This window comes from Trichoderma harzianum, assembly GCF_003025095.1.
Source record: "Trichoderma harzianum CBS 226.95 unplaced genomic scaffold M431scaffold_2, whole genome shotgun sequence".
In the NCBI taxonomy this organism is placed as follows: domain Eukaryota; kingdom Fungi; phylum Ascomycota; class Sordariomycetes; order Hypocreales; family Hypocreaceae; genus Trichoderma; species Trichoderma harzianum.
Window position 1 is genome coordinate 2,536,416 of NW_020209250.1, and position 22,490 is coordinate 2,558,905.

At 51.9% G+C, this 22,490-nt stretch overlaps 7 protein-coding genes across 7 annotated transcripts; 5 read left to right on the plus strand and 2 right to left on the minus strand.

Annotated features, from left to right (window-relative positions):
- Positions 1–1,366: 1,366 nt before the first annotated feature.
- Positions 1,367–2,649, plus strand: M431DRAFT_75619 (hypothetical protein; the record flags this gene model as incomplete). The annotated part of the gene is made up of 3 exons (XM_024922363.1): positions 1,367–1,448; positions 1,957–2,085; positions 2,186–2,649. 3 exons carry the CDS (start codon positions 1,367–1,369, stop codon positions 2,647–2,649), a joined length of 675 nt encoding a protein of 224 aa, XP_024779055.1.
- Positions 2,650–2,999: 350 nt separating this feature from the next.
- Positions 3,000–4,259, minus strand: M431DRAFT_13688 (hypothetical protein; the record flags this gene model as incomplete). The annotated part of the gene is made up of 1 exon (XM_024912554.1): positions 3,000–4,259. The coding sequence occupies one exon, from the start codon at positions 4,257–4,259 to the stop codon at positions 3,000–3,002; it is 1,260 nt and encodes a 419-aa protein (XP_024779056.1).
- A 2,207-nt stretch (positions 4,260–6,466) lies between these two features.
- Positions 6,467–6,846, plus strand: M431DRAFT_504309 (hypothetical protein). The gene has a single exon (XM_024918454.1). It carries the CDS (start codon positions 6,477–6,479, stop codon positions 6,762–6,764), a length of 288 nt encoding a protein of 95 aa, XP_024779057.1. The 5' UTR covers positions 6,467–6,476; the 3' UTR covers positions 6,765–6,846.
- A 3,013-nt stretch (positions 6,847–9,859) lies between these two features.
- On the plus strand, positions 9,860–12,205 carry M431DRAFT_544790 (hypothetical protein; the record flags this gene model as incomplete). Its single annotated transcript, XM_024921169.1, has 5 exons — positions 9,860–9,973; positions 10,264–10,420; positions 10,490–10,662; positions 10,820–11,251; positions 11,315–12,205. The coding sequence occupies 5 exons, from the start codon at positions 9,860–9,862 to the stop codon at positions 11,744–11,746; spliced, it is 1,308 nt and encodes a 435-aa protein (XP_024779058.1). The 3' UTR covers positions 11,747–12,205.
- A 204-nt stretch (positions 12,206–12,409) lies between these two features.
- On the minus strand, positions 12,410–13,768 carry M431DRAFT_107460 (hypothetical protein; the record flags this gene model as incomplete). Its single annotated transcript, XM_024911648.1, has 3 exons — positions 13,206–13,768; positions 12,760–13,112; positions 12,410–12,690 (listed from the first exon to the last, which is right to left on the minus strand). The coding sequence occupies exons 1-3, from the start codon at positions 13,715–13,717 to the stop codon at positions 12,410–12,412; spliced, it is 1,146 nt and encodes a 381-aa protein (XP_024779059.1). The 5' UTR covers positions 13,718–13,768.
- Positions 13,769–13,954: 186 nt separating this feature from the next.
- On the plus strand, positions 13,955–14,447 carry M431DRAFT_490985 (hypothetical protein; the record flags this gene model as incomplete). The annotated part of the gene is made up of 4 exons (XM_024916859.1): positions 13,955–13,966; positions 14,024–14,058; positions 14,175–14,244; positions 14,298–14,447. 4 exons carry the CDS (start codon positions 13,955–13,957, stop codon positions 14,445–14,447), a joined length of 267 nt encoding a protein of 88 aa, XP_024779060.1.
- Positions 14,448–17,970: 3,523 nt separating this feature from the next.
- On the plus strand, positions 17,971–19,952 carry M431DRAFT_516481 (hypothetical protein). Its single transcript, XM_024920308.1, has 2 exons — positions 17,971–18,258; positions 18,322–19,952. Exons 1-2 carry the CDS (start codon positions 18,008–18,010, stop codon positions 19,691–19,693), a joined length of 1,623 nt encoding a protein of 540 aa, XP_024779061.1. The 5' UTR covers positions 17,971–18,007; the 3' UTR covers positions 19,694–19,952.
- The last annotated feature ends 2,538 nt before the right edge of the window (positions 19,953–22,490 follow it).

Consider the following 22,490-nt stretch of genomic DNA (forward strand, 5'->3'; position numbering starts at 1 on the left):
CAACTTCAGGCTTTCGACAATGGCAAGTGACATGCAACGAACGAACAAAGACGCTCTGCTTCTTGAAGAGATATTAAATGACAGACAGACACTACCTAGTACTACATGTAAGGAGGCTTTCACCAGCTGCAGCAAAGTTGGACAGCACCGCATGAAATTGATTCCTCAGCGGTAGGTTAGCAACTGCAAGGCAAGGTCTATGTACGAATACTCGCGCCCAGACGATATAATACCGCAAAGCTGCTGAAAAGAATGATCCTTTTGAGGCCAAGAGCGAATGTGGAGTCTTTTTTTTTGATTCGCAAAGTCGGCCTGCCGATGTGCCTACCTTGGCCGGATGATGCTATGGGCCGCGCAGAGCCTCATGGGCATGGCGTGGCGGCTGTGCAAGTTTCAGTGTTTTCTCATCTCAGCAGCCCCGGTTTGAGTTGTTCGTAGCAGCAGTGGCACTGTACGAAGTCTGAATTGCGGGCAGATATTCAGGCGGTTGGTTCCATTGGTTTACCACTGTGTTTTCTGTCTGCTCAGTGGTTGCTCGTATTGTACCAAAGATGGCCAAAGCTGAATACAATACAATATAGCTCTCAAAGCTGAAAAGGTGCATTGGAGAAACGAGTCGAAAGGATTGGGCGAGAAACGAGGCGAAGGCGCGGCATTCCATGGCCAAACCGGCACCCCGCCACAAACTGTCGCAAGGCACCGACAGGGATCGGCACTATTGAAGCTGCCAGCCCAGCTTTTGCCGCGTTTGTGCTGACGGGATGTGCAGCTGAGGTCCCAGCTGCTGCTATTTAGGTACATGTAACTCCGTATTCGAGGTGACAACTGACGAGGAGCGAAGTCTCAGCATTTGAATCCTCCATCTGTTTTCCCCGTCGCAACTACAATTGACATTGACCAAAATCCTTCCAATAATTTCTCGGCGCCGCGCTCGCAAGGCCTTACGACGCCTACAGACCCTGCAGCCCCTATTTTCCATCTACAAGGGCGACGAACTCTCGGCATCCAATCTCGCATTGAATTAGTTTCTTTCTACGGACCTGGAGTATTTACCAGCCTGGCGCTTTTTGCTCTAGAAAAGGCCCTGCCCCGCGACCCGATTACCTACAGCGCTTCGTACTAAGAGACCTACCGCCTCTTACTGCATAACCACACAGCAGCTTTATCTCTCCTCAACCCCACCCCCCCAAGCAACAGCTCTTTCGACGTCTTGTCTTTGGTAGAAGAAGCTTCCAGAGCTGACGACGCAACACAAACCCGCATCGACTGAGCACACCGGAAATTCCCTCGTTGTTTTTCTCTGTATCAATACCCGGCGGCCACGTCACAGACACATCTGCGAAGCTCCTTTGGTACATTCGCAGAAATGGCGTACAACCGGCCCTACGACCCAGACGCTCTCCCCAGGTATGTCTCAGCCTTGGAAGCTCCAAACGTCATGGACTGCCGTGCCGCTTTTGCTCCCCTCCTCGTGGTTCTCAGAACCTCTGGTGAAATGGTCAATCGCTAACTCGTCGCCAACTGCAGATTTGCTGAGCCTGACCAAGTAGGTTGCATGAATCCCACCCCCCTGAGATTGGAGGAAGATATGTTCCATGGGATAGGCAATTAACCAAGCTTTGTTTGCGTTGCAGAAACCAGGCCAAGCGCCCTCTCCGCATGGAGGAGCGCCTCCGCAGCAGAGATACGATCGCCCTCAGCAGCCACAGTATCAGCAGCAGCAACCGCAATACCAACAGCACCAACAGCCTCCCCCCAACCAGCACCAGTACGATCACCCACCGCGGCGTGATACGGCGGGACATGGTGGTCAAGGACAGTACGATCACCCGCCGCGGCGCGATACGGCGGGACATGGTCAAGGGCAGCCAAGATACGATCAGCAGCAGCGACATGACAACAGGTCGCCAATCACCCACCCAGGCGCGTACGGGCTTGGATCACCGCCTCCTGTAGCCGCCGCTCAGCGTCCGGCAGCGCAGCATCACCCTGCTGCTACCTCTCGACCGCCGCCTTCGCCATCCAACGACGCGAATGGTGCAGACCCAACGCTGCTGCCACTGTTTAGGGCTGTGGATAAGGATGGTGAGTTTGACACCCAAAGAGATATAGGACGATTCCTCTCTCCGAAGAATATGTGCATGAGTCAACAACGAGATGCTAACGTGAAGCCTCCTCAACCTAGGAACCGGTCACCTATCCGAAAAGGAGCTCTCAGCGGCCCTTGTCAACGGCGATTGGACCGCCTTCGACATCCAGACGGTCCGCATGATGATTCGCATGTTCGACTCGGACCGCAGCGGCACAATTGGCTTCCAGGAATTCTGTGGCCTCTGGTCCTTCCTCGCCTCGTGGCGCACGCTCTTCGACCGCTTCGACGTCGACCGCAGCGGCAACATCTCTCTACCTGAATTCACCGATGCTCTCATTGCATTCCGTTACCGACTCAGCCCGCAGTTTGTCGAGCTGCTGTTCCGTACGTACGATAAGCGCGGCGAGGGCGTCATGAGCTTTGATCTGTTTGTTCAGGCGTGCATCTCGCTGAAGCGTATGACGGACGTGTTTAAGAGATACGATGATGACAGGGATGGCTACATTACTTTGAGCTTTGAGGATTTCCTGAGCGAGATTTTGAAGCAGATGAAATGAGACCCTTCTTTCAGACTCAAGCGGATGAAAGAGTGGCAAATCGTGGATAAGAAAGTTGAGAAAAACTAGATTTTCAAAAAAAGAAGGAAACGGAGGGCTGGTTGGGCATTTATCGAGGAGGTTTGAAGAGGTGGGCATAGATAGGCAGATGGATGCACGATACCCTGGGAGATGTGAGGGCGTCTCATCTGCATCTACAAGTCTCATCTCGCATGCATGTACCATTTTGGTTGTTTGCTTTCTCCCTCGCATTGTATTTCAAAAGACATTTATCCATCGCGGCAGATGAGAATAAAGAATTATTTACAATATTACCATTATTTTTTGATCTAGATGGTGTTTTCCAATCCTCAAAACGCTGAAACGCTATGAAATAACCCTAAGGTATCCGGCCCTGCACGCTGATGCTGCGATAGGGGGTCCAGCTCGCAAACGCCATCGCTCGTTAGAGTCACCTCTTCACCTTGGTACAAGTCCAATATCTGCGTACTCCTTTGCGCATACCGGTTCGAAGAGGCTCTCCTCTCCCTTGCCTCTGCCCGATCCAGCATCTCTTGGACCTCGTGCCAGAGATATGTCCTTGTACGGGGTCGCTTGCTCCTCACGGTGGTCTTTTCGTCCGAGCCACAAGTTGCTACCCAGGCTCTCGCGCCTAGAGCCAAAGCCGTTTCCTGTCCGATGGGGAAATAATTGTTGTTTCGTCCAAGTGCCCACAGTGGCCTAGGTTCCGTATCGAAGCTGTGGATGAGTGCGGTCAGGGGGAGGGCTGCTTCAGATACGAGATGTGAAGTTGCGTAGGGCTTTATGCTGTTGTACGATGTTCCTCGCGGTGAGAAGATTACGGAAAGAGTCTTGCCGGGGAACCGAGGGAGCGGTAGTCCTGTGTCTGTATCTTTCGGAGGAAGCGGTGGTAGTTTGGGAGTGAGTGGAGGCGTGGGAGGAACGAGCCTGGCAGTCAAGTCTCCTATCGACGGCACTGGAAGCGAAGGTAAAAGTTGAGGCTGCGGTGCTGATACGATTGTTGATCCAGGAGTTGTGGTTGTCACGGGCATGGTGACACACCGTCGAAAAGGAGATGGTCTCGACGGCGAAGGACGATATGTGATGCCTATCGCCGCGCGAGCGCCTTTCATGAACCCCCTCTGAGGAATCAAAGAGACCGTCACCTCGCCACGGTCACCCCCGATATAACACGGAGGAACTGGCACACGAGCCACTCTATCTTCCCCCACCAGCCGCGGATCCAGCCACGGCGAGAGAGCGCCGACGATGCTAAAGTCAAAGTTCTTCCATGTGCGGAGCGTCTTGGCCGTTGCTGGATCAGCCAAGATGATTGTTTTCGTAGCTGTGAGGGCGATGTGTCGTAGTGCGGCTTCGAGGGGAGGCGTGATTCTGCCCTTGCTGATGATGACGAGGTGTGGTGTTGGGATGTGGCTTATCGAGGGGATGTGTTGTTTGGTGTGAGGATGATGGAGGAGGTTGTTGGTTGCTGGTTCTTCGAGGACGGGGTCGAGGAGGATGTAGAAGGGGTCGCGGATGCTGCCTTCTACGGGGGTGAATGTTAGGAGGAATGAATCTGCTGAGCATACTTTGGATATGTTCAATGCCATGATGGCAAGGCTCACGAAAGTGAAGAAGCGGATTGGAGGTCTCAAGCTCTACGAGGTTCACGATATCCTGATCTCACGACATGTTGTGACTTATTCATACCTACCTGGCAAAACAATCACGGCTAAAACATCATTAGGATGAGGAATGCTCTTCAGCTACTGAAAACATCAAACTGAGTTATAGTGATCGAACAAGACGGTTCCAGCCTTGAGTGCAACTTATCAAAGGGAGATGGTTCTTACATGTCAGTAGCTGGTAATGTCTCACAACAAGAGTCGAGTCAAGGAACAACATTCCTATCATCGGACAGCCAAGACTGCGGTACATACGGCGGATAAAACGGCCCAATTGACGGCTGGCATGTTGGCTGAGTCAAGTCCGTAGCATCTTTTCCCAATTCTGGAGCTCCGGATGAGGGTCAGGGATGGAGTCTTTTTTGCGTGGCCAAAATCGTTCCGTTCTATATAAGCCGTGCCCACTCCGTACGGAGTCCGAGTTCAAACTACGGAGCGGACCAAATCATGCTAAACCCAGCTTGAGTCGAACCCTTGATTTTACTGGAGCTATGTCGAGATGTATTACTCCGAGGTACGGAGTAGTCAGTCATATCAAATCATCCAACAAAAGCAGTCGATAATACCATCATAGTGGTGTTGCGTGAAGCTTCAGATCCTCTTGGTCCATCTCCATCCACTATTCTAATTAGCAGGTCCAGTAGTTCACAATAGAAAGACCCAGGCCATTCAGGGCAAAACGGACCAAAAATTCCACCCACGAAGCAAAAACCGGCTGCCACATCGGAGGCGTCTTGCTTTTACCGGCCAAATGCTGAGGTAAGGAAAAGGTACCGAAAGCGCAATGTAACGGCCGAATGAATGAATGGATCCAAGTGGGAAATAGATTGGATTAAAAAAAAAAAGTGACAGGTATCAATGTATCGAAAGTGGCACATCGCGCCTTTGTATTGTGGCCAGTGGGCATTGATGAACGCTAAAGAGTACTTCCGCACGGGACTCCAGGCACAATAGGCGCGGAGGGCCCCATTAGCATAGCGCGGGCAAGTGCAGTGCCAGTGCAGCCGGGTGGGGACGTGGAGGAGCGCAAAGGTGCAGCAAGTGCAGACTGCAGCGTCACAGTGCGTGTGCGTAAGTCCCGCCTTCCTTCCGAGGGAAGCCAAAGCACCCTGCGGTTGCAGTTGCAGTAGCATGGAAGGTCCAGAGACTCTACTGGTAGCAGTACCTGCTACCTGCTATTACTAGGTAGGTGCTAGTCGGTAGTCACTCGGTACTAGGGCCAACTTGCCTTGCCCGGGGCTTGAGAGAAGGCGTTCCTTTACAGATAATATTTCCAAGGCATGATGTATTCAGAACATGGAGGGTACCGGGCATGCACAGGTTGTTAAGGTGTAGTTGACAGCAGATGACAAGAGCACATCGCAACTTCTTACCCAAAGTAAAAGCAGCCGAGTACGAGTACCGACGGAATGAATTGGGAGCTGAGGCAAGAGCAAGCAAGCACACAGCCAGTCAGTACCAGAGCAAGAGCTATGGGTGTGTGTGTGTGTGTGTGTGTCTACTGTACCTAGGTGGGTGCAGGAGTCAAAGTGTAGCAGTTGCAGGAGCTGGGGGAGGACCCTTGAGAGCGGCCGGTGGCCGGCTGTGACTGGCTGAGCTACGGCCGGTAGGTAGCTGGTACCGCTGGGAATAGCATGGCGCGGGGTCACCGCCTTTGATTCAGCGAAGAAGAAGAAGCATGGGACTCACTCATCCATCCCATCTCATCCCATGTACCTGTATAATGCGCACAAAGCAGAGGCCATCTGGCGGCTGTGATTGGCAAGCAGCTGGCACAAGCGTCCCTTGCTGGGATGGATGGGCTGACGAGAGAGAGACGCTGTTGCAACTATTGTGCTGCTATTGTGCTCCGGCGCGCGCTGAACCTGTGTGTACAGTATCAGCTGGAGCTCTAGAGCACCAAGGTTAGTAACTATTACTACAAGGCACATGCTCTTCCGCTATTGATATGTGACTTGTGCTGCAATAACATCGATGGGGGACAGGTTAAGCAGGGAGGAGGTATTGACATCAGCTAATGCTGCTAGTTGTGCAGTCCGAGTTCTGGAAAAAGGTCAACTCAACCTCAGGTCAGTATGCATGCATGTCTTCAAAATCACCAAATAGCTCGTGTCCGGAGGGGCTATGCCGTGGAACGTGAGCATGGACAGGCTCGGTCAAGCACACCGATCATGTCGCTGCAACCTCCAGCTTCCCATCACCACGCTGCTTGTCTGCCTCGTACAACTACCTCTCCCGGCAAGCCCATCTCCGTCTTTTGCTTCGCTTCTCCGGCAGACTCAAATCTCGTCTACTTCGTACAAGCTCCTTCACGACTCGCTTTGCCTGGCAAGACCCAAAAAGGGCCCTCTCCGATCCCCGTCTCCGACCCAGTCGGCTGCACGTCAGTTTCATGGTGTGCAGACCACTCGGACCCTGGCACACCAGTGATGTCAGTCGCCCTGTTAGGTTGATGACGGCGCAGTGGCGCTTCAAGGATACGATACCTGCGCCAGAAAGGCATGCCGCTGTCTGGCTCCCGTTGTTGCAGTTGCCAGAGGTACTCGCCCAGGTAGCAGATACTTGTCTCGCGACCGAACAAATTTTTTCCTCTTCCTCTGCCCACACGCTGCCGCCACCGAGCCAACACTAGCTGTATGGCCCTCGTTGACTCGCAGCGCCGCACACCGACCGATTCAGCACGGCTGTTACTCAGGTGCCTTCGCTAACCACGTTCGAGCCACGGTTCAGACGCCAGCCCGGCCAGCCCGACCCTGTGAAACTTGTTACGATGCGTCTGCGAGGGAGCAACTTCAGTTCGAGTGTGACGGCGAAGCTACAGGCGCCAAGCGCAAGCTTAGCTCTTTGCAAGACAATTGGAAGTGGGAGAACGGCTTAGATGACGCCTACGGACCCGCCGGTGCCAGACCTCAGACCCAGAAGCGGCTTGCATTTGGCGGGAGACGGCCTTTCTTCCCTCTTCTTTTTCTTCTTCAGTACGCACGTCTTCGGCCAGGCCTGCTCCGTACAGTATGGATACTGTAGCAGGCCTTCTTGCATGTATGCCGGACCAAGGCGGTCCTTTTTTCTTCCCTGCTTCGACCGCTGCTTATCGTCCTATCTGCTTGCCTGACTAGGAAGGATAGGCAGTAGCTTGGCACAAGGGCATGAGCATGTCATGATGAGGGATAACTTGGCTTTGGATACGGAGATGCTCATACGAGAAGCAAAGTCCAACAACCCGAGACAAGCGGGAAAAAGCGAGCCAATACTTCAAACTAAAAGTCAAATAATGGCATTTTTGTCCTTCTCAGCTTGGGCTCGGAGCTCCGCCAGCAAGCCGCCAACCGCGCCTCACGGCACTGGCTGCCCCAAGGGCGGATGGCATGGCAGACCCCGTATTGCACTTAAGCGGATGTATCAATGGCCACTGGAGCTCAGCAAGCTGATAAAGAGCTCCCCTGGTTCGCGAACAGAGAACAGACAGCCCCCACTCAAACGACCAGTCAGCTCGAAACCTCAGCCAGCAACATTGCCTGCTCGAATCTGCAGACAGACTGCAGCATTGCGTTGCGCGATGCCGCCCCGCCAATGCCGAGTCATTGCAGTTGCGAGATGCCATGATTTGCCACGAGATTTGACGCTTGTGAGAAAACGGCACCGGACGGTGGGCAAAAGTGAGAATGTACCTGCTTCTACCAACCAGGACCTGGGGTTAGTCCCTTAGGGTTGTGGTACCAACAACTTTTTACCAGCGCAAAAACGAACCCGTTTGTGTACAGTACGAAGTATAAACCAGCGACGGGGAACCTGTACGAGGCATTATTACAGCTCCTCCGGAGTACTGTGCTGTTGTTACGGAGTACCAAGAGCAACAGGAAGATGAAGACAAGAGAGAGAAGCGAAGAGAGAGAAAGAGGGAAAACAGAAAGCTCCCAGTGGAGCCTCTTCTCTTCTTGATTCTAGCAGGGGGGCGCCAGAGCTTAACCCCAAGCTCCCCATTGGCTCGCCACCTCGTCCGGGTTTGAAGCAGAAACCTCTAGCAGATCACAAGGGACCTTCTGCTGCATGCGCACACAGAGACGATGGGGAGCGGGCCTAGGTACCTGCTACCAGACTCCATACTTGTGCATTGAGACGAATGTCAGAAGCACGCTTTTGCCCACACACATTCCTCACGCCCTGCCTCTCGCTCACTCCCCCTCTCCCGGGGTGCCCTACTCGTGCTTGTGCTGGTGCTTGGACAAGGGACTATAACTCAAGAGCTCTCCAGCGGCCCCAGGGCGTGTACACTGTACTTTGGTCAAGCAAGCCGAGCGCCCCAGTGACGCTCTTTTGTGCGTGCTGCTGAAGGTCCTGGGTATACAGTACGTGCGTGCTTGGTCACTTGCAGCGGTTGTGCCCTTCTTGCCGTCAGCTCGGACGAAGTACTGCATACATGGAGCCTCTGTCCGGCTCTTCTCTCATAATTTTCCAATTTTTCTTTTTGCCTTTCCTGGGTCCGGGCGATGCCATCCGCAGCCAGTCCCCGTGAGCAGAGCCGAATCCATCTGAGCGCCGCCACTGTAACATGGAGTGCTGCGGCCAGGCCAAGCTACTTACTTAGGATAGCTCTCGTCTCCAGTGCTGGTCCGGCTGCTATTTTCTAATCCCCTACACTGTACTTTTACGATCCAAACTCTCCCCTCCCCATTTCTCTCCCACACATTGACGCTGGCAGAGAAATCTGCGAGCTTTCCACGGACTTGAGCTTCTGCTCAGCCTTTTCCTCTTACATTGCTTTACCTTTATATTGTCTTTCTTCTTATCTACCCGAATCCACCTGTAGTACCTTCATCTGCCTTATACTTTTGCCCTCGTCGTACCCACCTCTTACATCTTATCCTCTCTTCTCTCTTCTCTCTCATACTTTTTCCTTACCATTCTACATCACATTTGCCTCTTATTAAATACAATCAATCCCGCTATACCTTTCTACTCAGCTTAAAGCTATTTCTCTATCCCGATACGCATCGCTATACCTTCTCGGCCATCTGTTTCTGGACCTCGGCCGTGCCGCTCAGTTTGTCGTTTCCGGAAAACCCACTTGACCTGCATAGCCGCATACCTACAATTATATACATTTGGACGATTTGGCCAAGGAAAAGCTTCAGACTCGCAACTAGAGCCAAGTCGCAAGTTACTTTTTACTCCCTGCATCTTGCAGCGTCGTCGACGCAACTTTTACTCGGCGGGTTAAGCCGAGAGCACACTTAAAACCAGCTTTGGCCGCTACGCATATTCTGAAGCTCAATTTCTTCCCTTTTTGGTGCTTCGTACTATCCGTCTATCCAGACTCACACGCAATCTGAGCCGAGGAAACCAGCAGCTAGGCGGCGAATCGAGCTTCAATACGTCGTGCTCGCGATCGCCGCCCTCGAATTAGACGACTTTTGTTGATTGTTTTATTCATCGGCTCGATTGAGCAATCTGCCTAGATTTGGTTTCTTACTTTACGGCACCATTGCCTCCGAAGAGAGTTCCTATCTTATTTACTTGGATTCAAGATGCCGCCACGCTCGTCCCTCACCTCGTCCTTTTCCATCACAGACTCCAACAACGAGGTTGTCTGTCCGCTCCGAAACCAAGATGGCTCAAGCTGTCGGAAACGATGCATCGGCGTGAGTACTGGCTGCCCTACCCCGGGACCACTTCCCTCTCTTCCTGCAGCTATCCGCTTCCCTCTCCCTCTCCCTCAGCCCTTTTCTCCCTTGAGTTTCAATTCTGCCTTGCTTCTGCCCTTTGACCGATCCTACGCTGGCACCGCCAGAAAGGCTCTATTGTCATACACGCTCGCATGCATGCATGCAAGCACTCGGAGTTCAGCCTCCGCCACCACCAGCCGCACTGGAAGCTCTCAATGGCACTATGAACCGTAGCACAGACCTCTAACACGACGTTCCAATTATAGGAAAAGAGATATCGATCTATGCAAGAGCACATCCGCCGTGCACACCCGGAGCACTACATATCCAAGCTTCCAGCGACCGAAGAAAGCTTTCTGCTTATGATCAGCACCCCGCCTCAGGATCGCCGCCAGAATGAAGGAACACCCTCAGCCACTCAAAGTGCGTCCAAGCTCCCCTTTCCCACCGCAATCTCTTGTTAAAATCACTGACTAACGATTGGTTCCAAAGGCTTTCATGATCGCCATTCGTTTTACAGAGACGAATCCAGCAATCCCGGCACTCCGCGGCCCGGCGACGAGAAACTGCCTGGGACCAGCTCCATCCTGGGAACGGCCAGCGCAGCGGCTGTTTTGGCCGAGCTCCATGGCGTCAAGTCTGAGAGAGAGCTAGAGATGGATGGTGTAAGTGAAGAATGGCTTCCGAGTGTACCCCGCTGCCTATCGATAAATAGATGGGATGAATATCTTATCTATTATCTCACGATGATAGCGCTGATAACGGGAGCTTCCCCACGGTGCTCTGCTATAGCTGCTAACGATGCGCTTTTCATCACTCTAGGGATATTATTCCGATTTAGATGGCCGCCGGAGACCTAGAAAATCCATTGAGCTGCCGCCTCTGAATCTCAGCAACATCACAAGTGACCCGTATTCCAACAGGCCTCGCGAAATTCTGCCTTCCCTCTTGGCAGCTTCACCACCTGGGCGATCGTCAACTTTGCCTCCGCTCCAACGGCCCTTGGGACTAAGCCGGCCTCGCAAGCAGTCTATATCAAAGAAAAGCCGAGAATCCCAGCATAGGAAGAAGCCTTCACGTGGCTCTGATTGGCTGAGACGTATCCAGAACGAAGAGCGATACAGGAGTGGCCATGACCGCAAGGCTCTCTCTGCCGAGCCGTGGGCAGATTACGGCAAACGATGGGAAGACTTGATTGATGCCGCGGACCAGGCCGCGTCTGCAGCAGGAGATATTGACGAGGACCGCACACCGGTGAGTAACGCAGATAATGCGTTTATTAGGGAGACGTATGTTGCTAACTTTGTCTTTTAAAAGATGCCTCAATCGCCAGTCTCAATTCACAGAGCATCGCTGCCTCCATTTAGCCACCACCAATTCCAGTCTGCCAGCAACAACTATCAAGCTTCTCCTCTGCAACAGGCCTTAACGCCACCCTCATACAACCAGGATGTGATTGAGCCTTTCCCATCCGTTGAGAGCGGCGAAAGCGGGGATAACTTCCACATTGGATCTCGCGGGCTGTCAGACTCATCACCGAGCTACAACTCACAGAATATCCAGATATACTGTGCCGCCTGCCACGGCATATCCCTGCTTAAGAATTCATATGCCTGTACGGAGTGCATATGCGGCCTGTGCTCGTCGTGCGTTGAAGTGCTCATGTCTGAGCATGGAGCACGTAGGAAGTGCCCTCGCTGCGCGACAATCGGTGGTCGGTACAAGCCCTTTCAGCTTGACATTAGATGATTGATTCTTCTTCTTCTTGCTTTCTTTTCTGTTTTATGGGTAACACTGGGTTTTTCTTCTTCTTCTTTTTTTTTATACGCATCAGTCTTTTATTTGCATCTTTGGCGCCACTATACAGAGGCCACTGGCAGGCGCATCGGGAAACATGATACAGGTCTATTTCCTTTCCCGCCTAGGAGCAATTGCCTCGGCCGCCCCTTTTTTTTCGGGTAAAAAAAAGACCCAATTCAGACCCTTGTATGGGACTTTCAACTGGTTTGTTTCTTTTCCTTTCTTGTTTGGTTATGGCTTCATTCGTTTTTGGATATATTGGGTTCCAAGTGCTGCGGCGTTATTATATGGGATCAGATAAGGGTTCTGTTGGGTAACCTGGCTGGCACAGTTGCACGTTTTTTTATGACGTTAGGATTTCAATCTATTGGGTTTGGGTCATGAATAGGTCTTTTATGGTTAGGTAGGGACTGGGTTCTAAGACAGTCAATGAATGATTATGCCATTTTATGGATTGACACTGCTCTGCTAGTGACTTTTTCTCTCCTTGAATATACACGCTAAGTTTCAATTTCTTTTTGTAATGCTGATATTATGAGGTTGTAGAGTCCTCCAGAGCTCTTACTTGACGGGATAGTCATGTTATCTCGCGACAAGAGAGCATGGCGAGAATTACCTGCCCTTCTTCTCCTTCTCCTGTTGCAGCAATTTGTCTCTTACGGCTGCTCTCATGTTCCTGCTGCCACCAAGTTTGGGGCCCTTGAGAACATCGCCTGACTGCTGCTGCTGCTGCTTCTGCTGTTGCACGGGACGCTTCTTCTTACGGCGCATGGCCTGCTCATCGTAGTACTGCTGCCGGAACTCTTCGGCGAGGCGGTCGTCGGCGGAAGGATCCGCGCCAGGTGCGGAGGAAGCTGCTGCTCTTGATGAAGAGGGGACGTTGTAGACGTCGACTGCGATGTGGTATTTTAGTAAAGGGTTGCTGTACGACAAAGGGGGGTTTTAGAGGGGAGAGAACTCACGGCGATTTTCGTGGAGGAGTTGCTCGACGAGGGCATCGCGCGCAATGTCCTGGCTATTGCGGCGGTTACGGCCACGGCGAGGAGGCGGTTTTGGTGCGCCGTCCGTTTCGACGCGGCGGCGCTTGTAGCTGTCGCTACCGTTGTCGTTCCTTGCGCCATTGTCGAGGTTCGCCATGTCGACCTCGACGAGTTTGCCGTGGCGGGTGGGCTGGTCGCGCCACTTATCCTGGTGGTTAGGGTCGCCGGCGAGGCCTTGGTTCGTCGTCGCGGACTGGGATGCGGGCTGTGATGAGGGAGATGTGCCGTGGGGGTCGGCGGAGCGGCTAGCGAGGCGGGATTCTATGTATTCATTCCTGAATGATTAGCTTGGCGCTCTATAAAAGAGGACATGTAGAAGGGAATGAGAGAGAAAGGGTCTTGAAGGTCTTCTGGTGGTTTTGGCGTACATGTGTTTGTCGTCGAGGATGGTGAGGAGACCGGTCTGGTGCATGAAGCGGTTGGTAATGCCGCCGACGATACGATCATGCGCGGCATCTTTATCTGCGTCTCGGAGAACCAGCGCGTGCTGCTCTGCGTCTGCGTCTTCGTCGTCTTGGTTTCGTCCTTCTGAGCGGAAGCCCACGCCTCCTCGACGAGCTGCCCGGCGCGCATTGCGGAGGCGCAACGCAGCCGCCACTGCTGATTCCTCATCCATTCGATCGTCGCCATCATCACCATTGTCGTCCTCCCCTTCGAGTTCTCTTAGTAGTTTTTCTGCGTCGGCGTTGGCGTCTCGTCCAGGCTCGCCATCCTCAAGCTTTGACGCGCCTGGCAGGACGGACGGAGCTGGGATCACGGTCGCTACGTCATGGGCCTCTTCTTCTTCGGTAGGTCGTTGGCGGTACGCTTTTCTTTTTTTGCCGGCGCGGAAGCGGATGGGTTCTGTGGTTGGGGTGTTTCCGTCTTGATCTGGTTCCATGGTTGGGTTGATTGTTGAATACTTAAGTTGTAGAGATAGGAACTTTTAGCAGCGAGGCTTCCTAGGTTGGAAGTATGCTAGGTGACGAAGGGTGGTGACTTCATAGCTTCCATGTCCGGCGATTAGCCGATGGCTGGTGGCTACTACCTATTAATAGCTGATAGACCTGGACTGTGAGAGCACACAATGGATTCTTCTCAATGATACAAAAGACATAAACCAGATTATCGTTTAGAGATGGTAAAAAGAGTAGGGTTTTGAATGTGTTTTAAAGGTTTGAATGCGGATTCTTACGTGCTTCTCCAGGTATACTTTGAGGTTCACGGGTTTGTCCAAGGTAAGTGAATGGATGCTGGCATCGATTCCCGCTAGCTAACATCGAGTTCCGCAAGGTGTGGGATTTCGGTATGTTCAGACTTAACTATTGAACCTGCGCCTAGAGATTAATCAGTCATAGGTACTTTACGAGAAAGAAAGCCCAGCAGTATGGCGTAACTGGGTGGTGCCGCAACACCATTGATGACACAGTGAGTTATCCTCCTTGAGGAAGAGGAACTGAGGGCTCATGTATGCTGAACAGGTCGAGGGTGAAGCCCAGGGCAACGATGATATCATGCAGATGTTCTTTAATGATATCAACAAAGGCCCAGGCCATGCCAATGTCACCAAAGTTACCAAGGAAGACCGCGACGTGGTGGAAGGGGACGGTCCGTTCGAAGTCCGTCGTTGAGAGAGTCATCTCAATGATGCCTATTAAATCCCAAAATAATGTCCTGAGACTCACGCTATGCTAAAATAACCTATCCACATGACATCTACATTATAATTACCCAATCCAAGACTAAAACCCTCTTCCCCGTCTCTTTATCACTGGCTTCTTTACCGCACCTTGGACGGTAAACTTCTTCTCGTCCTTGTCGGACTTTTTCTTGACTGTTCGTTCAGCCTCGGCCAGTTTACGCTCCTCGTCAAGGCGCTTGTCCTCTGCCATCTTCGCCTCAATTTCCATCTTGCGGTTGAATTCTGTCTCAGTGATGCGCTTGTCTCGGATTGAGTAGCCCTTCTCCTTGATGGAGTAAAAGACGCCGCCGAGATCTGCCAGCCAGTGAGGGTCAACTGCCGTGACGGTCGAGACATACACTTTGGACGTCAAGATGAGTTCGTGATATACAATGTAATCCGGTGGATGACCGGCGTACAGGGCACTTGTGGGGTGCAGCTGAACTCCGAGGTTTGTTCGCAAGTTGGTGTATTCGCCAGACCCCTTGTACTTGGCCGCTTGGTGGTAGTATCCAGAGCAGATGCACTTGCGAATAACATCCCAGTCCATACCACAGCTGATCAGTTGCATCTTCTGCATCTTTACGATATCCAAGAGCTGCTCCCGAATTTCCTTTGCGCGTCTGAGAGACTTGGCGTGAAGGAAATGCTTGATGCACCATCCGTCCGAATATCCGTTGGCTTTCCATGCCGAATAGACTTGGAGATAGGTAAGATGGTCCGACTCATGGACCCAAAACTTTTCTCGCTGCGTATCGGCTTCGTCTTGTCGCTCTTTTGGCCGGTAAAATACGTTTGGCACCGACAACATGGATACAATCGTAACCATTTCTTCGCTGCAGCCGTATTCTTCCGCAGTAATGAGGAGCTTGGCCAGGGGAGGGTCCATGGGGAAGGCACTCATCTTCCGCCCAAGCTCGGTCAGTTCTCCCAAGTTGTCTAGAGCTCCCAAAGCCCATAGATCGAACATGGATGTGGAAATGGTATCTTGGGGAGGTGGATCCATAAAGTCGAAATCCAGCAGATCTTTAACTCCGAGCGATTTCAGCATCAGAACTGTGTTAGACAAATTCGTCCGCTGAATTTCGGGAATTGTTTGGATGTACAGCTCTTCCTTGAATGCCTTTTCGGTGTACAGGCGAAACGCCTTTCCTGGCCCTGTTCGACCAGCACGACCTGAACGCTGTCCTGCGTTGGCCTGGGAGATGGGCGTAATCTGAAGAGTATCCATGCCCATCTTTGGGTTGTATACCTTCATTTTCGAGTAGCCTGCGTCAACAACGTATTTGATACCGTCTACAGTCAAACTCGTCTCGGCAATATTTGTCGCAACAATGCATTTGCGAACTCCTGGAGCCGCCCTGTCAAAGATTTTGGCCTGCAGGTCTGCCGGCATTTGACTGTAGATTGGCAATATGCTCAATTTTGGCGGATCGTTCAAAGCATCTAAGCGTTTCTGAACAAGCTCGCATGTGATTTCAATGTCTTCTTGACCAGTCATGAACACAAGAATGTCACCAGCATCCATGGATACATGGATGGATAGCACTTGTTGGACTGCCTGGTCAACATAATCTTCGACGGGTGATCGGTGAAAGAGGACGTCGACGGGAAAAGTTCGTCCTGGGATCGTAAATTCAGGGGCACCGCCAAAAAAGTCGGAAAACTTCTTTGCATTCATTGTCGCAGACGTGACAATGAGCTTCAAATCTCGCCGTCTTTGCAATATCTTCTTGAATAGTCCCATCAAGATGTCAGTGTTCAACGCCCGTTCGTGCGCTTCATCCATGATGATGCAGGAATATCTGTCCAGGTCAGGTTCGTTGAGTGACTCTCGGAGTAAAATTCCATCCGTCAGATACTTGATGGTCGTGTCGTTGCTTGTGCAGTCCTCGAATCGAATGGCATATCCAACCGTGCTCCCCAATTTGACTTCCATCTCTTCGGCCACACGCTTGGCAACACTCATTGCGGCTACTCGTCGTGGCTGTGTACACCCAATCATACCAGTCTTCCCGTAGCCATCTTCGTACAGAAATTGGGTGAGCTGAGTCGTCTTTCCTGAACCCGTTTCGCCGATTACAATAATCACTTGGTTCTCCCGTATCACTCGTAGAAGCTCTTCGCGGACCGCGAATGCGGGCAGGTATTCTCGTTGTTCGCGCAACGTCTTGCTCTTGCTGAAATCGCTGGCCCCCTGCGCATTCTTGATGTGCTCGCTGAACTTGTTGCCCTTGCGTTCGCTCTTTTCGACATCCTCCTCGCCAGGCATCGGTAGCGCACTATCGCCATCCTCCTCTTTAGCTCCCATGATATTTCCGAGAGCTGTGCCCGTAATGCTTGTGGCTTCGTGTGCCTGCTTCTGCCGCTCTCTTTGCTGGCGGGCTTCCTTTACAACCCTGCTTCCTTTCCGACTGAAGACGGCCATGTCGCTTTGGTAGTCCCTGACGGCTGGAACAGGCTCGAGTTGTTTGGTGAAGATTGTCTTTCCATCAAGGAATGGCGGCCGTAAATCGTGAACGAGCAGGTGAACTCTGGTGGCTTCCTCCTCGTCGAAGTCGGCGGCCAGATCTCTTCGTTGTGCTACGCCGGATACCAGCATACGGTTGGTTTCCCAGGCATCGTTTTCTCGCCTTCTCTGCTCCTGCCTGGCGTCATATCGACTCGTCATCTTCTCGGCCTTGGCCGACTCTTGTTGCTGGCTCTCCCATGCCGAAAGTTCGTAGGATGCGAACGGGTTATACGCCTCATCGCCAAATGTGTGTCCTCCAAATTCATCACCGCCGTACCAATCGCGATCCAGCGCCAAAGAATCTTCCTCTGTTGGCTGGGGTTGGTCGGGCTCTCGAGGCGTTGAAGGATATCGAGACTGGCCGCGTGGTGTAGAACTTCGAGATCCATCTTGGTATTTGTTGCCCCTGGATCTGGAGAATTCGAGTCTCCTCCGTTTGGGGTTGAACCCGTCGTAATCAGCTTCCGACACCATGATTGGGCCCTCCGATCGCGGTAATGCGCCAGGTAGCAACGCGACGAGGTGAAATGATGGGAGTTGAGAGAAAAGAAAAGATGGGCAGTGCACGCACGGTGATTTTACTGTATTTGGTACCTACTTATAGCGCCAATACAACCATAGAGCACTGTAGGAGCTCACTAAATCATGTGATTAAGGTGGCATTCAGACATCTAGTAGCAGCTACTCTTCATCTTCTAGACATGACTTCCTTCAGTTATGTTCTCAAGATGTCATATATTCTATAATTCCGGTTACTTGGCGTGTTAAGCTCTTTTCTGTCTGATGCTGTTGTGCTCACTCAAGTTATAGTTGTAATTTTTCCTGAATTGGCATCCATCTTCAACCTGCCGAAACTCCACAGCTCTGTCAAGGGTGCCGTCGGACGCTTATCGATAAACCCCACCATAGAAATTTTTGGGCAAAATATTTGGAGCGAGTCTGCGAATCGAGAAAAAAAGTTACACTGCAAAGTTCAAGATACCCCAGGCATTTGCACAATGTCTTCCATGATAACCGCTGCCCAGTGGGTGCCGCGCGGCTTCGCGGCACAATTTCCTCAAGTCTATAAGCTTGATGAGTCTGAATTTGAGAGAATAGCTGAATTGGCGAAGCTGCAGCTCAACGATGCAGAGGAAGATTTGAAGGAAGCTCAGGAAGACGGCGAGGATGCAGAGGAAGAAGATGAAGGCAAAGATGAGGACATGGGCGAGAAAGAAGAGACAAAGGAGAAAGCCCAGCCTGCTGCAAAGTACGCTTGATTAGCCATTATTCTCGGTCAACATTAGGTTCCTTTTGCTAACAGGATAACAAGGTACGATGATGACGACCTGAAAGAATATGACTTGGAGCACTACGACGATGACGACGACGAGAACGATGCGCCCGCCGCCAACGGAAGCATGGGCATGTTTGGAAATGTCAAGTCACTTGCGTATTACGAGTCAAACAAGGACGACCCTTATATCACACTGCAGGACGACGAAGAGGATGAAGACAGAGAGGACCTTCAAGTCTTGGCGACTGACAACCTGATTCTGTCGGCAAAGGTTGAAGACGAATTGGCCCACCTGGAGGTTTATGTTTACGAAGACGAGAGCGACAACCTCTACGTTCACCACGACATCATGCTGCCGGCAATTCCTCTCTGTGTAGAGTGGCTTGATATTCCGGTCAACAATTCAACAGACGCACCCAAGGACGGCAGGGGCAACTTTGTCGCCGTTGGTACAATGGACCCGGATATTGAGGTTTGGGATCTTGACACTGTCGACTGCATGTATCCCAACGCCATTCTTGGTCAGGGCGCAAATCCCCAGTCGGGCGAAAAGAAGAAGAAGCAGAAGAAGAAGAAGGCCAAGGCGAATGACGAATACCACGTGGATGCCGTTCTGTCTCTTGCAGCCAACCGCAAGCACCGAAACCTGCTTGCTTCGGCGTCTGCGGACAAGACGATCAAGCTCTGGGACCTCAACACGGCCAAGTGCGCCAAGTCATATTCATACCATACCGACAAGGTGTGCTCTCTCGCCTGGCACACAGCTGAGCCCACTGTACTTCTCAGTGGAAGCTATGACCGAACAGTTGTCGCGGCCGATATGAGAGCGCCCGACGCAAAGGTACCTCGATGGGGTGTTGAGAGTGATGTCGAGAATATTCGATGGGACCCCCATGATCAAAACTACTTTTACGTCTCGACGGAAAACGGCGTCATTCACTATCACGACATCCGAAACGCCCCATCAACCCCAGAGGCCACCAAGGCGGTATGGACCCTGCAGGCGCACGATGAGTCTGTGTCTTCATTTGACATCAACAGCGTGATTCCAGGCTTCATGGCTACCGGATCCACTGACAAGACGGTCAAGCTGTGGAACATTCAGCCCACCGGCCCTTCACTCGTCGTTTCGCGCAACCTGGACGTGGGTAAGGTGTTTGCTACGACGTTTGCTCCTGATCCAGAGGTTGCTTTCCGACTGGCAGTTGCTGGCAGCTCCGGCAGCATGCACGTCTGGGATACCAGCACCAACGCTGGCGTCCGAAGTGCTTTTGCTCAGCGTGTCCCCGCACAGAGGGAGGGGGTTACCGAGGACCGACTGGTCGGTGTGAACGATGACGAGAGCAGCTCAAGCGAGGATGAGGGAGAGGAGGAAAAAGAGGAAGGAGACTCTATGGATGAGGATTAAACAGGACGGTTCATGCAACCCCCGGATGATGATGGGATGCTATATATCTGGAACGTGGCGTGGTTTTTAGCAGTTGTAATCATGGATGATACCTGGAAGCTGTAAATGCAGGGTTGATACCGGCGATGCGGTTGGAGGAATATCATCGGTAATGTTTGGATGTTCAATAGACTTGTCGATTCTGGAAGAATCATCTAGCCTTGCAAAATACGTGAAAGGTTTTGTCTTCTGAAAGGAAACCATCTGATAGGGTCTCGAGATGAATGTAAGATCTCACCATCTCAACGCCTAAATGGTTTCCAAACACGGGGGTTTAACACGCCGCATCTGAAACGGTTGGCATCATGCCGTTTCGCTATAAATAACCCAACAATGTTTGTCGACTAAGAGAATCCCACGCCGGCACTTACGGTCAACCTTCCGAGCACACGCACATGCAAGCAGGCTTTGTTTGCTACCCTACCGGCTTTTTTGCATCTGTCAGATCCATACAGTATGGAGCAGCTTTGGCCCGAGCCCGTTTCCTTAGCACAACCGGGAGCGACGAGGCCATTGAGTTTGTGCCTGGAAATGGCGCCGTCTGGTGGCGGATCGGCTGTTGAGTTAGCGGTGCGATTTACCGGCGGATGGATCACGGCTTGAAGAGATTTTTTCTTTTTGGCTTCTGATAAGCAGTGCGTATCCATACAGTAGCATTTGGGATTTTGAAGCAATAGTGGAGGAATCGTATGTACTGTGAGGGCTTGAAAGCTGAGCTCTGTAAATGGCGTGTGCGTTTCTGAAGAAGAGTGGACAGCTGAGCAGTAATCGCGCAATGAATCAGGCAAAGATTCCTCCGCTCAACACTTTCGATCCATCTCTGCTAGCATCAGGCAAATAGACCCAACAGCCACAGGATCAGCGGCAGATGCACTCCTTGCTCTGGCGAGGTTTCGAATAACGCGCCTCGTGAGAAAAAGCCCAAGAAGAAACCAGGCTCGAAAGGCACAAAGTCCCCTGGAGGGTCTGATGAACAGGGGGGAGCCTCGCAAGCCGTCAGGCACAAGAAGAGTGAGGTGCTAAAAAGGGCCCTGAAACAGCGCGGCAAGACAAGGGTCCGGCAAAGCTGGACCAATCAAGCCGCGCCGGCTCTCAGTGTTTGCAGTGCCAGAAGGCAAGATCGGCTTGTTTTCTCCGCTGACTTTGGACGGCGATTGGCTGGTGGTGGTTGTTTTTTTGGCGGGCAGGGTCTGGCATTGATGCTGGTGGCTGATTAGTGGCTTGCGGGTGTAACAAATGCCCGTGAATGGCATTGATCTGTCTTTTGGGATGTTTCTGCAGATGCAGGTACGGACGGAGAGGGTCTAGGTTTTGGGGCATATTGCATGCATGATTGGGATCGAAACGGAGGGGATACCAGGTGAATGGATAGAGCAAGACGCATCACGGAGGTGTTTTGCCGGTTGTTTATTCGCTGTGCAGAATGTACTTGTGCATGTATGTTCACTAGCAGTTGGTACCTCTCTTGAGTCGTGTTTCCGCTAGTTGGCAGCATTCATGCGCGGACAAAGAGAGAAGAAAGAAAACCGGAGAAATTTCTTGGAAAAGATTTTGCTGTGAGCAAAGCGCCACCGTCGAAGCTGCACAGTATCTAGTAGCTAGGTACGAGTAGGTATGAATGCGATTTTCAAGTTGGCCGAGCACCTCCTAGTTATCTGATATACTGGTATTAGTTGTATTAGTTGTACGACCATATCCGATCGATGGCATGACTGCAGGCAGGCAGCAAATGCTTGTAGATGTACACATGCATCCTCTACTCGGTGACCCGATCCGATCCTTGTCGTCTCACTTATACGCTCCATCCTCATCATTCTGTCTCTCCGTCCGGAGGCGAGATCAACTTTGGTTACCTGCAGCCCGATTCACTCACTCAACCCACCCACACAGTGTCCCCCTCCCCTCCACCGGATAATAGCAGGTGCTTCTATCGCCATTCCATCAACCAACAAAGAAAGAGAGGAAAAAAAAAAAAGGGCCGCCACTGTGATGGTGGCCAACAACTTGGCTCATGACCATTGGCCGAAATGCAAGAGGGCGCTTCCCTGCATTTTTTCGCACCATCCTTTCATTCTGCACCCTCCCGAACGGGCATGGGTCGGAGCCTGGCCTGAGCCTTAGCCAGGGGTTTGAAGCCTCGAGCTGGTGATGAGTCGCCAGCTGGGCCAATCAGGCGGGCCTGGCGTGAGGCCGGCGTGAATGGGGAATGGGCCAGCAGGGATGCGGCAGATGTGAGGACAAGAACAAGCGCAGGCATCATGGGTTCGTTTGCTGCGGGAAATGCCTAACAGACAGTACAGTACAGTAGCCCGGGGCCCTGCCTTGCCTTGCCTTGCTCCATATCTTGTTCTGCTGCCTCTTCCTCATCGCGCGCCTCGTCCCGCCTTTCAACCTTCTTTTTGCTCTCCGTCGCCGAGAAGGGCTGTGTTGCGTTGCGTCTCCCAATAGCACCGGCCGCCGTTATTCGCTTCTCTTGCTACGAGCGCGCATTTACAGCTGTTTGACATCTTTTTCTTTCGTCAGTGCCGTATCGTGTCGTTTATCGTCTCTCTCCCTCTTCACGTTATACGCCATACTGCCCGACGCAGACACTGTTTTTGCCGCCCAATTTTCTCTCCTTTCTTTCAAACATCAAGGCACGTCTTCTCGACACATCACATTCGGCAATCTCAAAAAAAAACCCGGCCTTTGATTCCTTCAACTTGAAAACGTTGATCGTTTCGTTACTTCTGGCACTTAGTTGCTTGTTATCTTGTCT

Excerpts from the sequence above, each read along its gene's own strand:
- M431DRAFT_504309 (XM_024918454.1), top strand. The coding sequence starts at position 6,477 with ATGGACAGGCTCGGTCAAGCACACCGATCATGTCGCTGCAACCTCCAG.
- M431DRAFT_516481 (XM_024920308.1), top strand. The coding sequence starts at position 18,008 with ATGTCTTCCATGATAACCGCTGCCCAGTGGGTGCCGCGCGGCTTCGCG. Across the intron at positions 18,259-18,321 it reads AAAGCCCAGCCTGCTGCAAA|GTACGATGATGACGACCTGA; the intron begins GTACGCTTGATT and ends CAGGATAACAAG.